Here is a 14,803-nt window from a genome sequence, read left to right as displayed (position 1 = left end):
CAGAGGATGCCAAATTATTTTTGTTTGGTCGGTTTTTTGATTATTTTGTACAAAACCCGACTTACGATCTTATATTTATTAGGCCAAATCATTTCATTAAATTTTTGAGTGTATTGTGGAAAATTTATGCCAAAAGTTTTAGTCTGAAAAATGATTGATGATTTTTAGGACAACTTTTAAAAGTTATGAAAAATATCAATTTTTTATGAAAATTCATGATTTTTTTTGACCAATTTTCTTTAAATTCCTATACATCCTCAACATAAGCATTCATTTGTTATTTAATTATTTTTGAAATATAAATTTCAATAGAAACTAAATCACACTACATATTTTATTTTGAAGAGTAATGATTCGAGAATTTCCCGTAAATTGTTTTAAACGTATTTAAATAACAGATGAACCTAGGCATGAATCACACATTTTGTATCCCCCAACTGAAAATTAGGAGAATAAAATAAAATAAAATAAAATAAAATAAAATAAAGACGGTCCATTTTTGTAAGAGCATCTCCTATGGCGCCCCTCCGGTAGGACGTCCGGTCGGACACCGGGAAGGGCGACGGGACGTCCGCCGTTGGGAGGTCGGAGGTCGGATACGGACGTCCCGTGAGGACGTCGGGTGTCCTCGGACGTCCCGGCGACGGGCGGGCGGACGTCCGCCACTGTGGCTTCAACTCGGACGTCCGGTCGGACGTCCCGTTTTTATTATTATTTTTTTTTGTTTTGAAACTCTATATATACGGCTCGTTGAATTTTATTTCATTCGCACCACTTGCGTTAATAACAAGTTTCTCTCTCTACATCTATAATTTCAAGTATATCGAAGAGGTTTGGACTCGGAGGGGTTGACGTGATAATGTATGAATTTTTTTTTATTAGTGTGTAATTTTTTTTTCGAATCATGTATGTTTTTTCCGATAAAGTTGTTAATTTTTCCCGTTCGTATTCTCGGTCAAATTTTATTTCCGTAAACGTAAATTGTTTTATTTGTGAATTTATGATTTTTTTTATTGCGGGATGTCCTAGTGGGAAGGGCGATGGGAAGGGCGGATATGCATGAGATGTCCTAGTGATGTGGCAGTGGGGTGGGATGTCCTAGTGACGTGACAGGAGGTGTTTTTGGGATGTCCTAGTGGATGTCCGAGTGGGATGTCCGCCCACTGGAGATGCTCTAATAAATCAAAGTTATGGAAAAAATAGACATTTTCCTTACTGATGTGTACACATTATGGCATGCGCGACCATGCCTACTTAATTTTCTATTAATATTTCAACAAAAGGTTGTGATGATATGATTTTAATTTTAAATAATAAAGTTTCAAATTGCAAATTATTAAAATAATAGAACAACCCTGTAATATTTACTAAAAAGTTTTGTGATTGATTGTTTTGTTACCTGTTTTCGTACAAATCATTGATGAGCTACGCAAACAAAACTTGACTTATTTAATCGAACTTATACTAGCATTTATTAGACCTTATATTATTATGGTAGAATTTTAAGTTTGTAGCAACACAATCGAATAATCAATCTGACACAGAACTAAGCTGGTCAAAATTTGTACACTATTTTATCACTTTAATTAAAGCTTATTTAAGGTTTCAGGCTTAAAAGTAGGGCAGCCTAAAGTCTGATGAGTAATGTAAAAAATCATGGATTAAATATGCCCGGTCAATGGATTTTGACCAAATAATAAATGTGACGAGACATTTAATTTTGTGAAATTAAATGACATAGCGTCGATCTACATTTTACGTAGGTAAATGTAGTATATTCACTTTCTCAAATCCGATTTCCGGTGAGTGAGAAATAGTGGATTAAAGTTGGGCATAATTAGCTTTTAATTAAAGCTTGGAGATGGAGCTTAGGGAATAATTAACTAGTGTTAATTATCCCACATTGGAGGATTAACACATCTTTAATGTGTATAAATTAAGTGACTTTATGTTACTTAATAATTATAGTGGACCAAGATGGGTGAAAGAGCCCACACGCGCGCACACGCGCGCGCCGCCGCCGCCCGCCCGCCCGAGCCCGAGCCCGTGCCCGTGCCCGTGCCCGTGCTCGTGGTCGCGGGCGCGGGCCGCGGGCCTCGGGCCTCGGGCCCGGGCCCGAGCCCGAGCCCGATCTCGATCTCGATCTCGGACTTGGATCTTGGCAATTGGCAATTGGTCTTTGGGCTTGGTGCTTGGCCCAAACTATTCTTTTTGGACCACCGCCGAGTCAGCAATCCAAGTGGCTTGACACGTCGTCAAGCGAGGCACAGTCACGGTTGCCACGTGAGAAATCCACACGCTCCACACACGGATGGCACACTCCTGCCACACGTCTGTAACCGACGTCGGTTACGAATTGCCATGATGACAGCCATCATGGCTGTTGACCCCCTGCAGTGGACTGAGCCTATAAATAGGCCAGCCATTCCATGCATCACTACACAATTCAAAAAGCATTCTGCATCATAAGCTCTCTCCCTCTCCCTGCATAGTTTTTCTGTCGAAGCTCTGCCCTCTCCTCCATCCAGTTCGCCGGAGCTCTGTTGATTGCGGTGCTGCATCAATAGAGACGTAGCCGTTTTACCTTTGGGGACGACACGCCAAACCGAAGAGCACTACCGGGGCGTATCTCGTCTTGCGGGAAGAGGCCTCCTCGACTCGGCTAATCACACTGGTTTAGTAGTTTCGATTATACGTTGTATTTTTAAGTTCAGTTCTTCCTTTCCTTTCTTTTGGGTTGTATTACGCCCGGTAGTTATCTTTGTAATCCCAGAAACCAACAAGTAAAACTATGAAGTTATGCTCTAATAGTCAGTTGTCTTTTTATAGTATTTATTTTAGAATTCTAATTTTATAAAATACTACTATGATTTAAAATGTATAGTATGCTATGCAATCCAGCATTCGAGTATGCGACATAAAAGAACTACTTAAATTCATTAAATTGCAACTTATAAAAAGTATTATAACTACGGAAATAAAATGGAGAGCCCAAAGAGCTGCTGATCTTGCCAATGTCATTATAGTATTAAGTGATTAATTAAGTACTACTTTCACCGTCCACGAAAAATAGTCTCATTTTACCATTTCGGAATGTCCATAAAAAATAATCTCATTTATAAAAATGGAATGTTTATTTCTCATACTTTTCTCACTTTTTCTCCTCTCTCTCACACTTTATCCACTTTTTTCGTCTCTTCTTTTACTTAACCAATTTTTCATTAAAACTCGTGCCGTCCACAAATGGAACTATTTTTCGTTGACGGAGGGATTGCATACTATGCAAAACCATTAATGATTCATTATAAAAATCATTGAGAAGGGGGCAAAGCACGCCAATCTGACCACACATTGTTCCTGCCTCTTGATTTCATTAAAAAGTAAGATTCCTTTACACTTCATTTGACGTGTCTATCTAATTTAAAACTCTTAACCATCATCATCCCTAGAATATAACCTTTGGCTTCGTCTGAAATTAGCTGGACTAACCATGTGTTATTAAATCTTAAATAAAATAACCTTCTCCTCAAATCATAAGGCAAAATTACTTGATCTCCAAATATATTGTAATGTCCTATCTATCTTCCTTTAATTACGTAAAAAAAACTGTCTAATATTGTATAATTTTTACTTGACACTGATCCCTAAAATCATGAATTTTGGCCAAATTTTGATATTTTCCACTAATTTTGAAATTGATCTAAAATATCACAAACTTTACATTTTATTTGTTATTTCCCAACTCAGCCCATATAAAATCTTCAGCAAAAAACTTATTCTATACGGGCAACTATGAAATGTTTATGATATTTTAGACCACTTTTTAAGTTCGTAGCAAGTAAGATAAAAAGACATGTAGAAAATCATGTTGATTTAGTAGTGCCAAGTAGGATAAAAATGCACGTAAGTTGGTCGGATATAGTTTTATTGACTTGCCATGAGAAATAACAAATAAAATAGTACTCCCTCTGTTCCATGGTAATAGAGTCATTTTGTCATTTTGGTACGTCCCATAGTAATAGAGTCATTTCCCTTTTTAATAAAAGTCAACACATTTCTCCATACCTACTTTACTCTCTCTTACTTTATTCTCTATTCATCTCTCTACCTTTTTCATTTTCCACTTTATTCCCCATTTACTTAACTCACCTAACACAATTTTCTTAATCTCTGTGCCGAAAAGAAACGTCTCCATTACTATGGAACGGATGGAGTACAAAATTTTTGATATTTTAGACTAATTTTAAAGTTAATGGGATACTAAATTTTGAACAAAGTTAGCGGTTTTAAGAGCATCCGCAACGCGGTGCCGTCGCCGTTCCTATGCCGTTCCGGAGGAACGGTTTCGCGGCGGCACGCGTTGCAGCGTGCGTTCCGTCGCCATTCCGTGCCGCCACCGTTCCCATGCCGTGCCGCGTTTCGTTCCTCCGGAACGCGGAACGAAACGTTCCGCCACGCGCCGAGGCGACGTGGCGGACTCCCATTCGACGCGTGAAGCCCACTCGCTGCCCCGCGAGTGGGCTTCGTCCCGATGACGCAATAATTCATTTTTTTTTAAAAAAAATTCGAATTTAATAAAAAAAAAAATTTTTTTTTTTATTAACGGTAATGAGACCGTTAATTTTATAGCCGTTTTTTTTTTTAATTTATTTATTTACTCTATAAATACTCCTATTTCATACTCATTTCAATCACAAACACACATCTATTTCTCTCTATTTCCACCCCAATTTTCATCTCAAATCAACTCTATTTTCCTTCTCCCAAATTTAATCAAACTAATGGATCCTTATGAACAAATGCGTCAAATATTGGAACAATCACTTGAAGAAGATCGACGACGGGAGGCGGAAGAAGCCGCTCCGCCCCAACGTCGCTCCCGTACGTACATCCATCGTAACCGGGAGGAAGCCGCCGTAAGGTTAGTACGCGACTACTTCTGCGATATACGTACTTCCGTCGCCGTTTCCGCATGGGGAAACCGTTATTTCTCCACATCGCGAATACTTTGGCAGCCCGGGAAGAGTTCTTCCAGGAAGGGTTCGACGCGGTCGGACGTCCCAGCCACACGACGCTGCAGAAATGTACTGCAGCAATCCGCCAGCTTGCGACTGGACAAACGGCCGACATGTTCGACGAATACCTCCACATCGGAGATAGCACTGGGCGAATGTGCTTGCTCAAATTCTGCAAAGGCATCCGGGCAGCCTTCACCGACGAATTTCTCCGGAGGCCAAGCACGGCCGATTGTCAGTTCCTTCTCGACCTTCACGAAACAGTGCACGGATTCCCAGGGATGCTCGGCAGCGTCGATTGCATGCACTGGCAATGGAAGAATTGCCCGGTGGCGTGGAAGGGGTCCTACACGAGCGGCCACAAAGGTACCCACCCAACCGTTATACTCGAGGCTGTTGCCGACTACCGCCTTTGGATCTGGCACGCGTACTTCGGGGTCCCCGGGTCGAACAACGACGTAAACGTGCTCAACCAGTCCGACCTCTTGACCGAAGTTTTGGATGGTAAAGCGCCGGCCATCAACTTCGTCGCCAACAATCGGCTTTATAAAATGGGGTACTATCTCGCCGATGGCATCTACCCGAAGTGGCCTACCTTCGTGAAGACGTGCAGTGGGTCTGCGAACCCAAAGCAGGCTCTTTTTGCGCAGAAGCAGGAGGCTGCTCGCAAGGATGTGGAGAGGGCGTTCGGGGTTCTCCAAGCGCGCTTCAACATCATCAAAGCCCCGGCTCGTACGTGGTTCATGGAGAACATGGTCGACATCATGTATACGTGCATAATCTTGCACAACATGATTGTCCAAGACGAAGGACCCGAGGCGGGAAATTGGTTCGACCCCGAATCCCCCGGAAGCTCAACCGCAAGTAGTCCGCCTCGAAGTGGAGCGCATCCGTCTATACAAGAACGGTTATCTATTCGTGCAAGGACACGCGACTCTAGCGCCCACACCCAACTCCAACATGATCTAATTGAGCACATTTGGGCAAACTTTGGCGGATGAAATTATTAAAATTGTGTACTTTTATTTTTTTATGATTTTAATTGTGTGCTTTTTATTTTTTTAAGTTTAAGTTGTAACTTTGTTTTAATGTTGTGTGTTTTTTAATAAAATGTGTTTGTTTTTTTAATTGAATTGAGTTGAAATTAAAAAAAAATGAAATTGAATGAATAGTAATTTAAGGAACGGTTAAGGAACGGTTAAGGAACGAGGGTTGCAGGTTCCGTTCCTTAGTTAAGGAATGGAGTAAAAAAGTACAGTGGGGCCCTCAAATAGTGGTTTAAGGAACGGTTTAGGAACGGTATAGGAACAGCGTTGTGGATGGCCTAAGGACTAGTTTCCCTATTTTTACAGTCATTCTCCCAAAATCACAAGGGAATTATTTGATCTTGAAACTGAAGGAAAATTGGGCAGCGTTTTGTGAATATATGTCCAAAAAACTGAATGAAATATTGTCCCACAATGATAATAGTAATCAGAACATGGCCTTTTGTTATTGTTTCCAGCATCAGCATCAGCAATAAGTGAGCATCCAAAATAATTGATCCTATTTTAGAATGAGTAATTTCAATTTTTTTTTCATCAAACCAACTTGGGAGTGAAAGATCACACTCACTAGGACCATTGTCACTCTCTAGCCAACTAAAATAGTAGTAATAGCAAAGGTGAAGTGGCATTTTTTGTCACCTTTTGCAACTTTACATAAGGCTTAAATCTACATATACAATGCATGATCATTTCTTTAAAACACCTCTCTTTATAGTACCCTTTTTTGAGAAAATAACTAGCACATATATTTTGAGCTCCGATCGCAGTTAACTTGTGTCATCGGAGATGGCAACCGATGCAGATATCGTAATTCGACTACCGGTGTGTGAAGCAGTAAGTTGTTCTTCATCTCTAATACCGAATGTTTAACGTGATCTTGGAATTTAATAGTAGTATGTTCTATTTCAAAATATTGCCTATACGTGAAGTAAAGCTATGATCATGTTCATGTTCATAGAAGAGAATTGATCATTACTTTTTCATTGTTCAGCATGAATTTACTATGCCATGATCCTTCATGACACTACCGTTATATGAAATTAAAGTTCTTGAATCATATCTATGTGGTTCTTCTGATGTTAAAATCTTCGCAAAACATCGGTTTCTTGGTTGATTATAAGTATGTTTGGTAGGGAAGAACTCATCTATGTTCGGAATTCTATGACATTTTTTGTTATAGAATTCCAAAGATATATTAGTCAGCTAATCCTTAAAGAAGAGAAAAGTAACTCAGAAACATAGGTGTATAGTTTCAAAAAATTTCAAGCAAGATCTCAATCAGGAGACCTTGTGTTCAACTAGTGGTTCACTTTGTTTTTACGACTTAATTAGAATTATAGTATGATATCTTACAGTTACAGTTGTGCTAGAGCTCTGAAACTCTCGGATCACACACACCAGATCAATAGGATGAAACTATAAACACGATATATTTATCAAGAATTTGTGAGTGTGTATAAACTAAAGTGGTCTTAAAATAACTTCCTTGTCAAATCAAAATTTTTTAAATGGACTAAAACAGTCTAAAAATTACCTCCGAATTTTTTAAATTCATATTTTCTGAAATGAACTAGAAAGGCCTTAAAACGGCCCGTGTTGAAATCAGAAAATTTTAAAACTCAATCCCATCCTTTAATTTTTTGATCTAGTGATTGAAATTTGATCTTTAGTTATGCAATAAAGAATTGGTGGCTTTATAACTTTACCTGGCTAGTGTGATCAATTGATAACTAAATTTTTATACATAACTAAAGCTTAAGTCTGAACTATTAAATGAAAAATGGATGGATCAGACTTTGTTTTTTAACTTTCTGATTTTAAAAAGACTAAAGGCCCATTTTGGTCCTTAACATATTGTGATTTTTTTATTTTGGTCCAAAACATTATCTTTTGAATTATTCGGTCTCTCACAAATAAAAATGGGTCACATTTGATCCATTTTAGACCGTTCCGTCAAAAATTTGACGGAAACCTAAACCCAAACCTCCCTCACCACCTCCGCCACGGCGTCCACCTTCCATCATCCCTCAGCCTCACCCCCTCCTTACATCATCTCCCTCACCACCTCCGCCACGGCGTCCACCTTCCTCGCCTCGCTAAACTCAGCAATCAATCCCCCGTAGACGCCTTCCGGTGTTGCCGCAACCACGATTTGAGAGGAGGAGGTGGAACTGCGGCGGGGGAGGTAGCCGTAGCGGAGGGTGCCTGGACGACGGCGAGGGCGAGGGGGAGGTGGTCGATGGAGGGGTCGAGGGTGAGGGAGAGAGAGAGGAGGCAAGACGACGAATTGACCGATTTTGAAAGAGTCAGAAATAGGTAATTGTAGGTGCCGCAATCGGGGGTGTATCCGATCGATTTCATCTCAGGCAAAATTAGCGGCGACGACGCCTTCCGGTGTTGCCGCAACCACGATTTGAGAGGAGGAGGTGGAACTGCGGCTGGGGGAGGCAGCCGTAGCGGAGGGTGCCTGGACGACGGCGAGGGCGAGCCGCAGCGGCAGAACACCAGGAGTCGGAAGCCGGCATGTTTCCGTCAAATTTTTGAAATTTCGTCCAAATTTGGAATTTCCGTCAAATTTTCGACTGAACCGTCCAAAATAGACCAAATGTGACCCGTTTTTATTTGTGAGGGACCTAATTCAAAAGATAATGTTTTGGACAAAAATAAAAAAAATTGCAATATGTTAAGGACCTAAATGGGCCTTTAGTCTTTTAAAAACAAGGAGGTCATTTTTAGATCATTTTAGTTTATATTAGAGTTAACACAATCGTTTTATTAATTCAATGTAAATGTAATTTATGGGAATAAGGTCATTCCATAGCCGTTTTAGGTCAAGACATGTGTATAATTGGGTCATTTTGTAGCCATTTTAGATCAGATTTAAATAATTTCATATATCAGACAGTGCAGATCATTCAAAAGGAAAACATTGCTGCCAATTTAAAATGATCATTTTACTATTGGAATGAATCAAAACACCCCCATCCACGGCACATCAGAAATTTTTAAACTCTATCTGATCCTTCCACTACTATTCTCATTAAATTTCTTAAGAATTTAAATTATGTAATTTTAAGATTTTTAATCCAGTAATCATTAAATTTTAAGTTATTTATTTTACAAATAATAAAATATAAAATAGGAGAATTTTAGAGAGAGAACTCCTACATAGTTTAGGGGAATTTTAGAAAGAGAACTCCAAGTTTAGTCCCTAAACTATGTAATAATAGACATAAATTGGGCCGTATGTTGATCTATTGGTAAAGTAGTTAATGTTGAGGTTAAATAATTCAGAATTGATTCTACTGTAATAATTTTTTGATTATGATTGGGATTTTGATCTCTAGTCATGTAGTAAGATTTAAGACTCTTAAAATGTGTAGGACCAAATAGGTTTTCTTACAAATGTACAAGATTAATTTTGGACTATAAGCACGATTGACCATGAAACTTTCAAAAAGTAAGGTTTTTCACACCAACATTCAAATTAGCAATTAATATTACGAACTTTACCTGAGTTTGGTATTTCCCACCGGCGTAAACATTTTGGCAAATTACATCATGATGCGGATTTTTTATTTTAATTTCTCAACAACAACTTCAGAACTTCATGTTTTTCAATCTTTTAAGATAGTTTTTCTTGAAGCACATCATCCAAAATTTTTCTTAAATCCATCAATATAGCCAAAGTTTATTAATTGGGGGAGATAACAAACTCGGGTAAAATTTGTGATACGTATTATTTACCAATTTAAAAGTTCGTGAGAAAACACTAATTTTTTGAAAATTCTATGATAGTAAAGGTCAATATCTCGATTAGTAAATATGAATTAAAACATATTACTTCATTTATGACTAAAAACTAACGAACCTAATATATAAGACCAATTTTTTTAGCAGTACAAAACTATTAGATTTTAGTCATATGTATTAGAGTGCAATAGAGTGAAATAAAACTAAGACCACAATATCGATTGAATCCAAATATGGATGGCTTGCATCTATGAAAAACGCGTGTCGTTATAAGCTTATAGCTGTATCAAAATAATCATCAAAAGGTTATAATTTATCCATTCTTAATTTAAAGAATCACGATATATTAGAAAATCTCTTATAATTAATGAAGTAAATCTATCCTCAATATTTCTCTTTTTGAAACACTGATATATATCCCTAAACAGTAGAACTTTTCTATCTCTGCTTCATTATTGTTTCTAAAATCACTTCGTCAACACGGACATAGAAATTAATTAATCATAATACTGATAAAAGTTAATCACAATAATGTAAAAATAGATATACACAAAATATAAGTATATACCATAGGTTTTCTATGTTAGTATACTGATTCGTATATTAGACAATAATCATGAGATGTAGTCTAAGATTAAGAGTTATGAGATTCAATATCATGAACCAAACATAATACATATTTAATCCTAAGATATACATGTAAACCGAATAATGCATGTATTTTATTAGTTTATTTATTGAAGTTTTCTTTGCTTAGATTTAATGGACAAGTGTACCATTTCTCATTAAAAATTAAAAAAAATAATTTATTAAATATCACGTCACATGTGTAAATTATTGGATTACAGTATCTAATGAATAAGATTGGTTTTACGGTTTTACTAAAAAAAACTCCATGAAAGATCACCATCATATATGTGTGTATAGTTAGTATATAAAAATCGATGAGATATTGACCCCTAATATCATGAAACTTTCAAAAAGTTAGGTTTTTTCTCACTAATTTTAAAATGATAAATAATATCACGAACTTTACCCGATTTTGTTATTTCACACTATCGAAAAAGTTATGGCAAATAATATCATGATACGATTTTTTTTTCCTAATTTCTTGATAACAACTTCGAGAGCTTCAAGTTCTTCAATATTTAAGAATAGTTTTTCTTGAAGTACACCCTCCAAAATTCGGCTTCAATCCATGAAAATAACCAGAATTTTTTCGTAAGTGGAAAATAACAAACTTATGTAAAGTTCGTGGAAAAAACCCAACTTTTTTAAAGTTCCATGATATTATGGGCCAATATCCCAAAATCGATTAATAAAGGTAACTTAGCCAGGCAAGCGAGATATACTTTTGATAGGTATTCATATCATAGTTTACATAATTTAAGTCAACCGTGAGAGTAAATGTTGTGTTGCTCCTTTTAACATACTAGAACTTTCTATTTTATCATGTAAGTCTTTTATTCACATTTTTGACAAATAGCTATGCCTATTGTTATCCAACATGGCAGAGAGTGGAGCAACTTGAAAATGTTGTAGATACTATTGTCAAGATTTCTATGAGTGAAGTCCCCCAAGAAAACCAGAATCAAGATGACAAACACAATGAACTTCCTATGGTTAAGGGTGAGAATTTTTTAAAATCACCCGTGACTAGTGAGGTTCATTCCGAAGCAAATGGTGTTGCACCCGATGCCAGTAAGGTCGTTGAGCCCGCAGAAGAAAGCCAACAGAATGTCGAAGTATCAAACAACAAGGATGGTGACGAAGACAGAGGTGTGGTACGAGAAGAAAAATGCAGCATGGTTTCATCAGTAGCCGTTGCCCCAGAAATGAAGGCGGGAGATATAATAGATGCTTGTCATATAGATGATGCAGCGGGGGTGACTCAACTATCTAAAGAGACAAGCAACGACCATCATGGCTCGTATGATTCCTCCACCGCTGAAAATGTTGCCCTTCCAAAGGAGATATTACTGGAATCTAGTCTCGTGAGCAAAGAAACTGAGCCTCGTACACCTTGCATCTCACAAAGTGAGAAGCTGAATCTCCAATCAGAGTCAACAGATGACAAATTTACAAATGGAAAGCCAACAAAAGAGGATTTGTCGTCTAATCTCACATTATATCCGGAGCCAATAGAAAATGAGAGAAGTGTTGAATATGATTTCAACACAACTGCAGAGAAAGCAAGCCATGAAGATATTTCACCTCAAGAAACGATCACACCACTCGATACTTCTAATGGCGACAAGTTAATGAGCAAGAGTGAGTTAAACACACCATTCTCTAAAGAAGAAGATACGGTCGCACAGAAAGGTGACAAGTCTGTGACAGCGTCAGAAGACCATGGAGTTACCTCAAAGAAGACTTTGAGTGAGAGCCATGGAGATGTCGAATGTCAGTCTCAAACCTTGGAAGATGTTGCTACAGGTCTTAACGACTTAAAGCGTGTTGAGAAGTTTGAGGAGAGCTCACCTGTCCAAGTTGAAGACGCACAGATAGAACGTGATGATCATTTTGAAGAAGAAAGTGAGAGGCTGCCATTGACAGAAGTATCAACCGAGGGGCCAGCTGAAAACGTTGCCCTAGAAGCCACGGATAATGTGAAAGACAGGGAAGACCTCAAAGAAGTTGAAGTTTCTGAGAATGAGCATAAGGGAGATCTTGCAGAATCTTTTCATGCATCCCCTGAAAATATTGAAGTGTCTGATTTGAGCCAAGAAGACAGCGTAAAAGCTACTCCAGAGGAGCAAAGCAGAAATGTAATTCCACATGGAGACACAATTAAGGCAAACAAAGCAACAATAAATGCAGATGATCGACATGAAGAACGTCTTGAGGTATGGATAACACTCCTATGAAGAACTTAGTTTGTTGCTTTTCCTTTAATCACACTCAGTATATTAACCTTTCATCTTGTTGCAGGTTTTTCCAACAATTATTTTAAGTTCCCACGAAGGAGTAATCATGAATGCGGTTCTACAAGAAGATACGAAAGTCCATACGTATGGAAAAGTAGTTGAGGAGGTTGACAATCACAAGGAAGTTCTTGAGGTACAAGATGAGACATTATGAGCTGAAATATACGGCTTCACTCTGTTAAAACTACATGATTAATCTTTCAATTCACGAACTTGACAGTTTTTGTTCTTTCTTCAGAACACAGATCAAACATCAAAAGACGGCCTTGATACTTTAGTTGATCGACCAGTGGAATTGGCCAAAAATGAAGACGCATCTGCCAAAGAAACCCAACGGAGTACTGAAGAATCCAACAACACTGACAAATATGGCGATATAGATGCAGTACCAGAGGTGTGCTGTGCGGATTCGTCAGTTGCAATCTCAGAAATAAAAGTGAGAGATACACTTGTTGATCCTGATATGGACGATGCGAAGGTGGTGACTCGGATATCTAAAGACACAAGTAGCGATCATCATGGCATAAACGATTCCTTCACTGAAGATGTTGCGCTTACAGATGAGATTTTAAAGAAAACTGAGTCTCATACGCCTTGCATCTCTGAAGGTTCTGAAGATAAGGAGTCAAATATCCTAGTGACAATAACAGACAACAAATCTGTGGATGAGAAACCAACAGAAGAGGATATTTCATGTAATCTCACAGATGAAGTCTCTAAGGAAGGGGAATCTGACCTCAATAAGATGATCGCGGAACAGGAGGAACTGGAAAATAATAGAAGTGTTGAAAATATTACATCTGGAGAAACAATCAAAACACTTGAGACTTCTAATAGTGACGAACTACGGAGCAAGAATGAAGAAGAAACGATCGTACAGAAAAGCAATGAGCCTGCGACAACTTCAGTAGATTATGGAGTTCCCTCAGATAATACTTCGAGTGAGAGTCACGCAGGCGTAGAATGCCAGGATAAAACCTTGGAAGATGCTGCTACAAGTCATAGTGACATAAAGGTTACAGAAAAGTCTAAGGAGATATCAGTTACCCCAGTCGAAGACTCACAAATAGATCATAATGAGCATTTGGAAGAGGAGGGGCTGCCATTGACAGAAGCGTCAACATGGGGCACCAATGACAACGTCTCAAAAGACACATGTGAAGCCAAAGAACAGGATGAAGACCACGAAGAAGCAACATTTTCTGAAAGCGAGCAAAGTACAAAATGTACCTTGGTGACAGAAGGTGCACAAATAGAAAATACTGCAGAATCCTTGAATGTGCCCCATGAAAATATTAGAGTTTCTAATATTAGCCAAGAAAACAACATTGAATTTCTTCCAGATGAACAAAGCACTAATGCACACCGGCATGGAAACAAAATTAAGGCAGAGGAAGCAACAATTGATGCAGCTGAGGGGCAGAAGAACGGTCGTGAGGTATGTATAACAAACACTCCTACTAAGAACTCGGTTGATTCTTTTCCTCTAATCATGATGTGAATCAAATTTACATTGTTATTCTCATAACTTTACATGATTTATATAGTTTGATGCTTGCAAAAGTGTGTTTTATGGTGTAGGAAGAGGAGTAAATGGTGAGACAAAGAAGGAAGCTCGGAGGGTGAAAATCTGTGCAGAAAGCTCTCAAAAGTGGCCACCCGGCCGGGTCAATTTAATGCCTAATAATTCAACCCGGCCGGGTGATTTTCGCGAGGCATGAGAAATCCAGGAGGGGTCGAATTTATGTCACCCGGCCGGGTTAATTTTATGCCCAAAAATTCAACCCGGCCGGGCTGATGAGCGAACTGCAAATTAGCAGTTTATACTGCAGTTTCGTTTTTTCGAGGGGAAAAAGGCGGAGAAGTGACGTGAGGGAGGAAGAAAGAGGTGTCAGGGACGAAAAAGAAAAGGTAGAGGAGAGAAGAAAAAAGCTGAGAAGAAAGGGACGTGTGAGGGAGCATTGATTATTCAACAAATTGTTAGAATTAAGAAAAAGGAGAAGTGCCGATTTGTGCTGGGGGAATTATTAAAACAATTTATCAACAATATTCTTCAAGCTTA

At 38.3% G+C, this 14,803-nt stretch overlaps 1 protein-coding gene across 3 annotated transcripts; it reads left to right on the top strand.

Annotated features, from left to right (window-relative positions):
• Window positions 1-6,651: 6,651 nt before the first annotated feature.
• LOC121808528 (protein piccolo-like) lies at window positions 6,652-14,803 on the top strand. Of its 3 annotated transcripts, XM_042209068.1 has the most exons (6): window positions 6,652-6,895; window positions 11,329-12,660; window positions 12,746-12,874; window positions 12,980-13,985; window positions 14,085-14,179; window positions 14,323-14,803. In XM_042209068.1, exons 1-6 carry the CDS (start codon window positions 6,848-6,850, stop codon window positions 14,332-14,334), a joined length of 2,622 nt encoding a protein of 873 aa, XP_042065002.1. In that variant the 5' UTR covers window positions 6,652-6,847; the 3' UTR covers window positions 14,335-14,803. The 3 variants fall into 3 exon arrangements, with proteins under 3 accessions (XP_042065002.1, XP_042065001.1, XP_042065000.1); XM_042209067.1 differs by having other exon boundaries at window positions 12,980-14,179; XM_042209066.1 differs by having other exon boundaries at window positions 12,980-14,179; window positions 14,306-14,803.

Source organism: Salvia splendens, chromosome 6 (genome assembly GCF_004379255.2).
Source record: "Salvia splendens isolate huo1 chromosome 6, SspV2, whole genome shotgun sequence".
Lineage (NCBI taxonomy): Eukaryota > Viridiplantae > Streptophyta > Magnoliopsida > Lamiales > Lamiaceae > Salvia > Salvia splendens.
The sequence above is the reverse complement of the archived record's forward strand: the minus strand, read 5'-3'. Positions and strand labels throughout refer to the sequence as shown.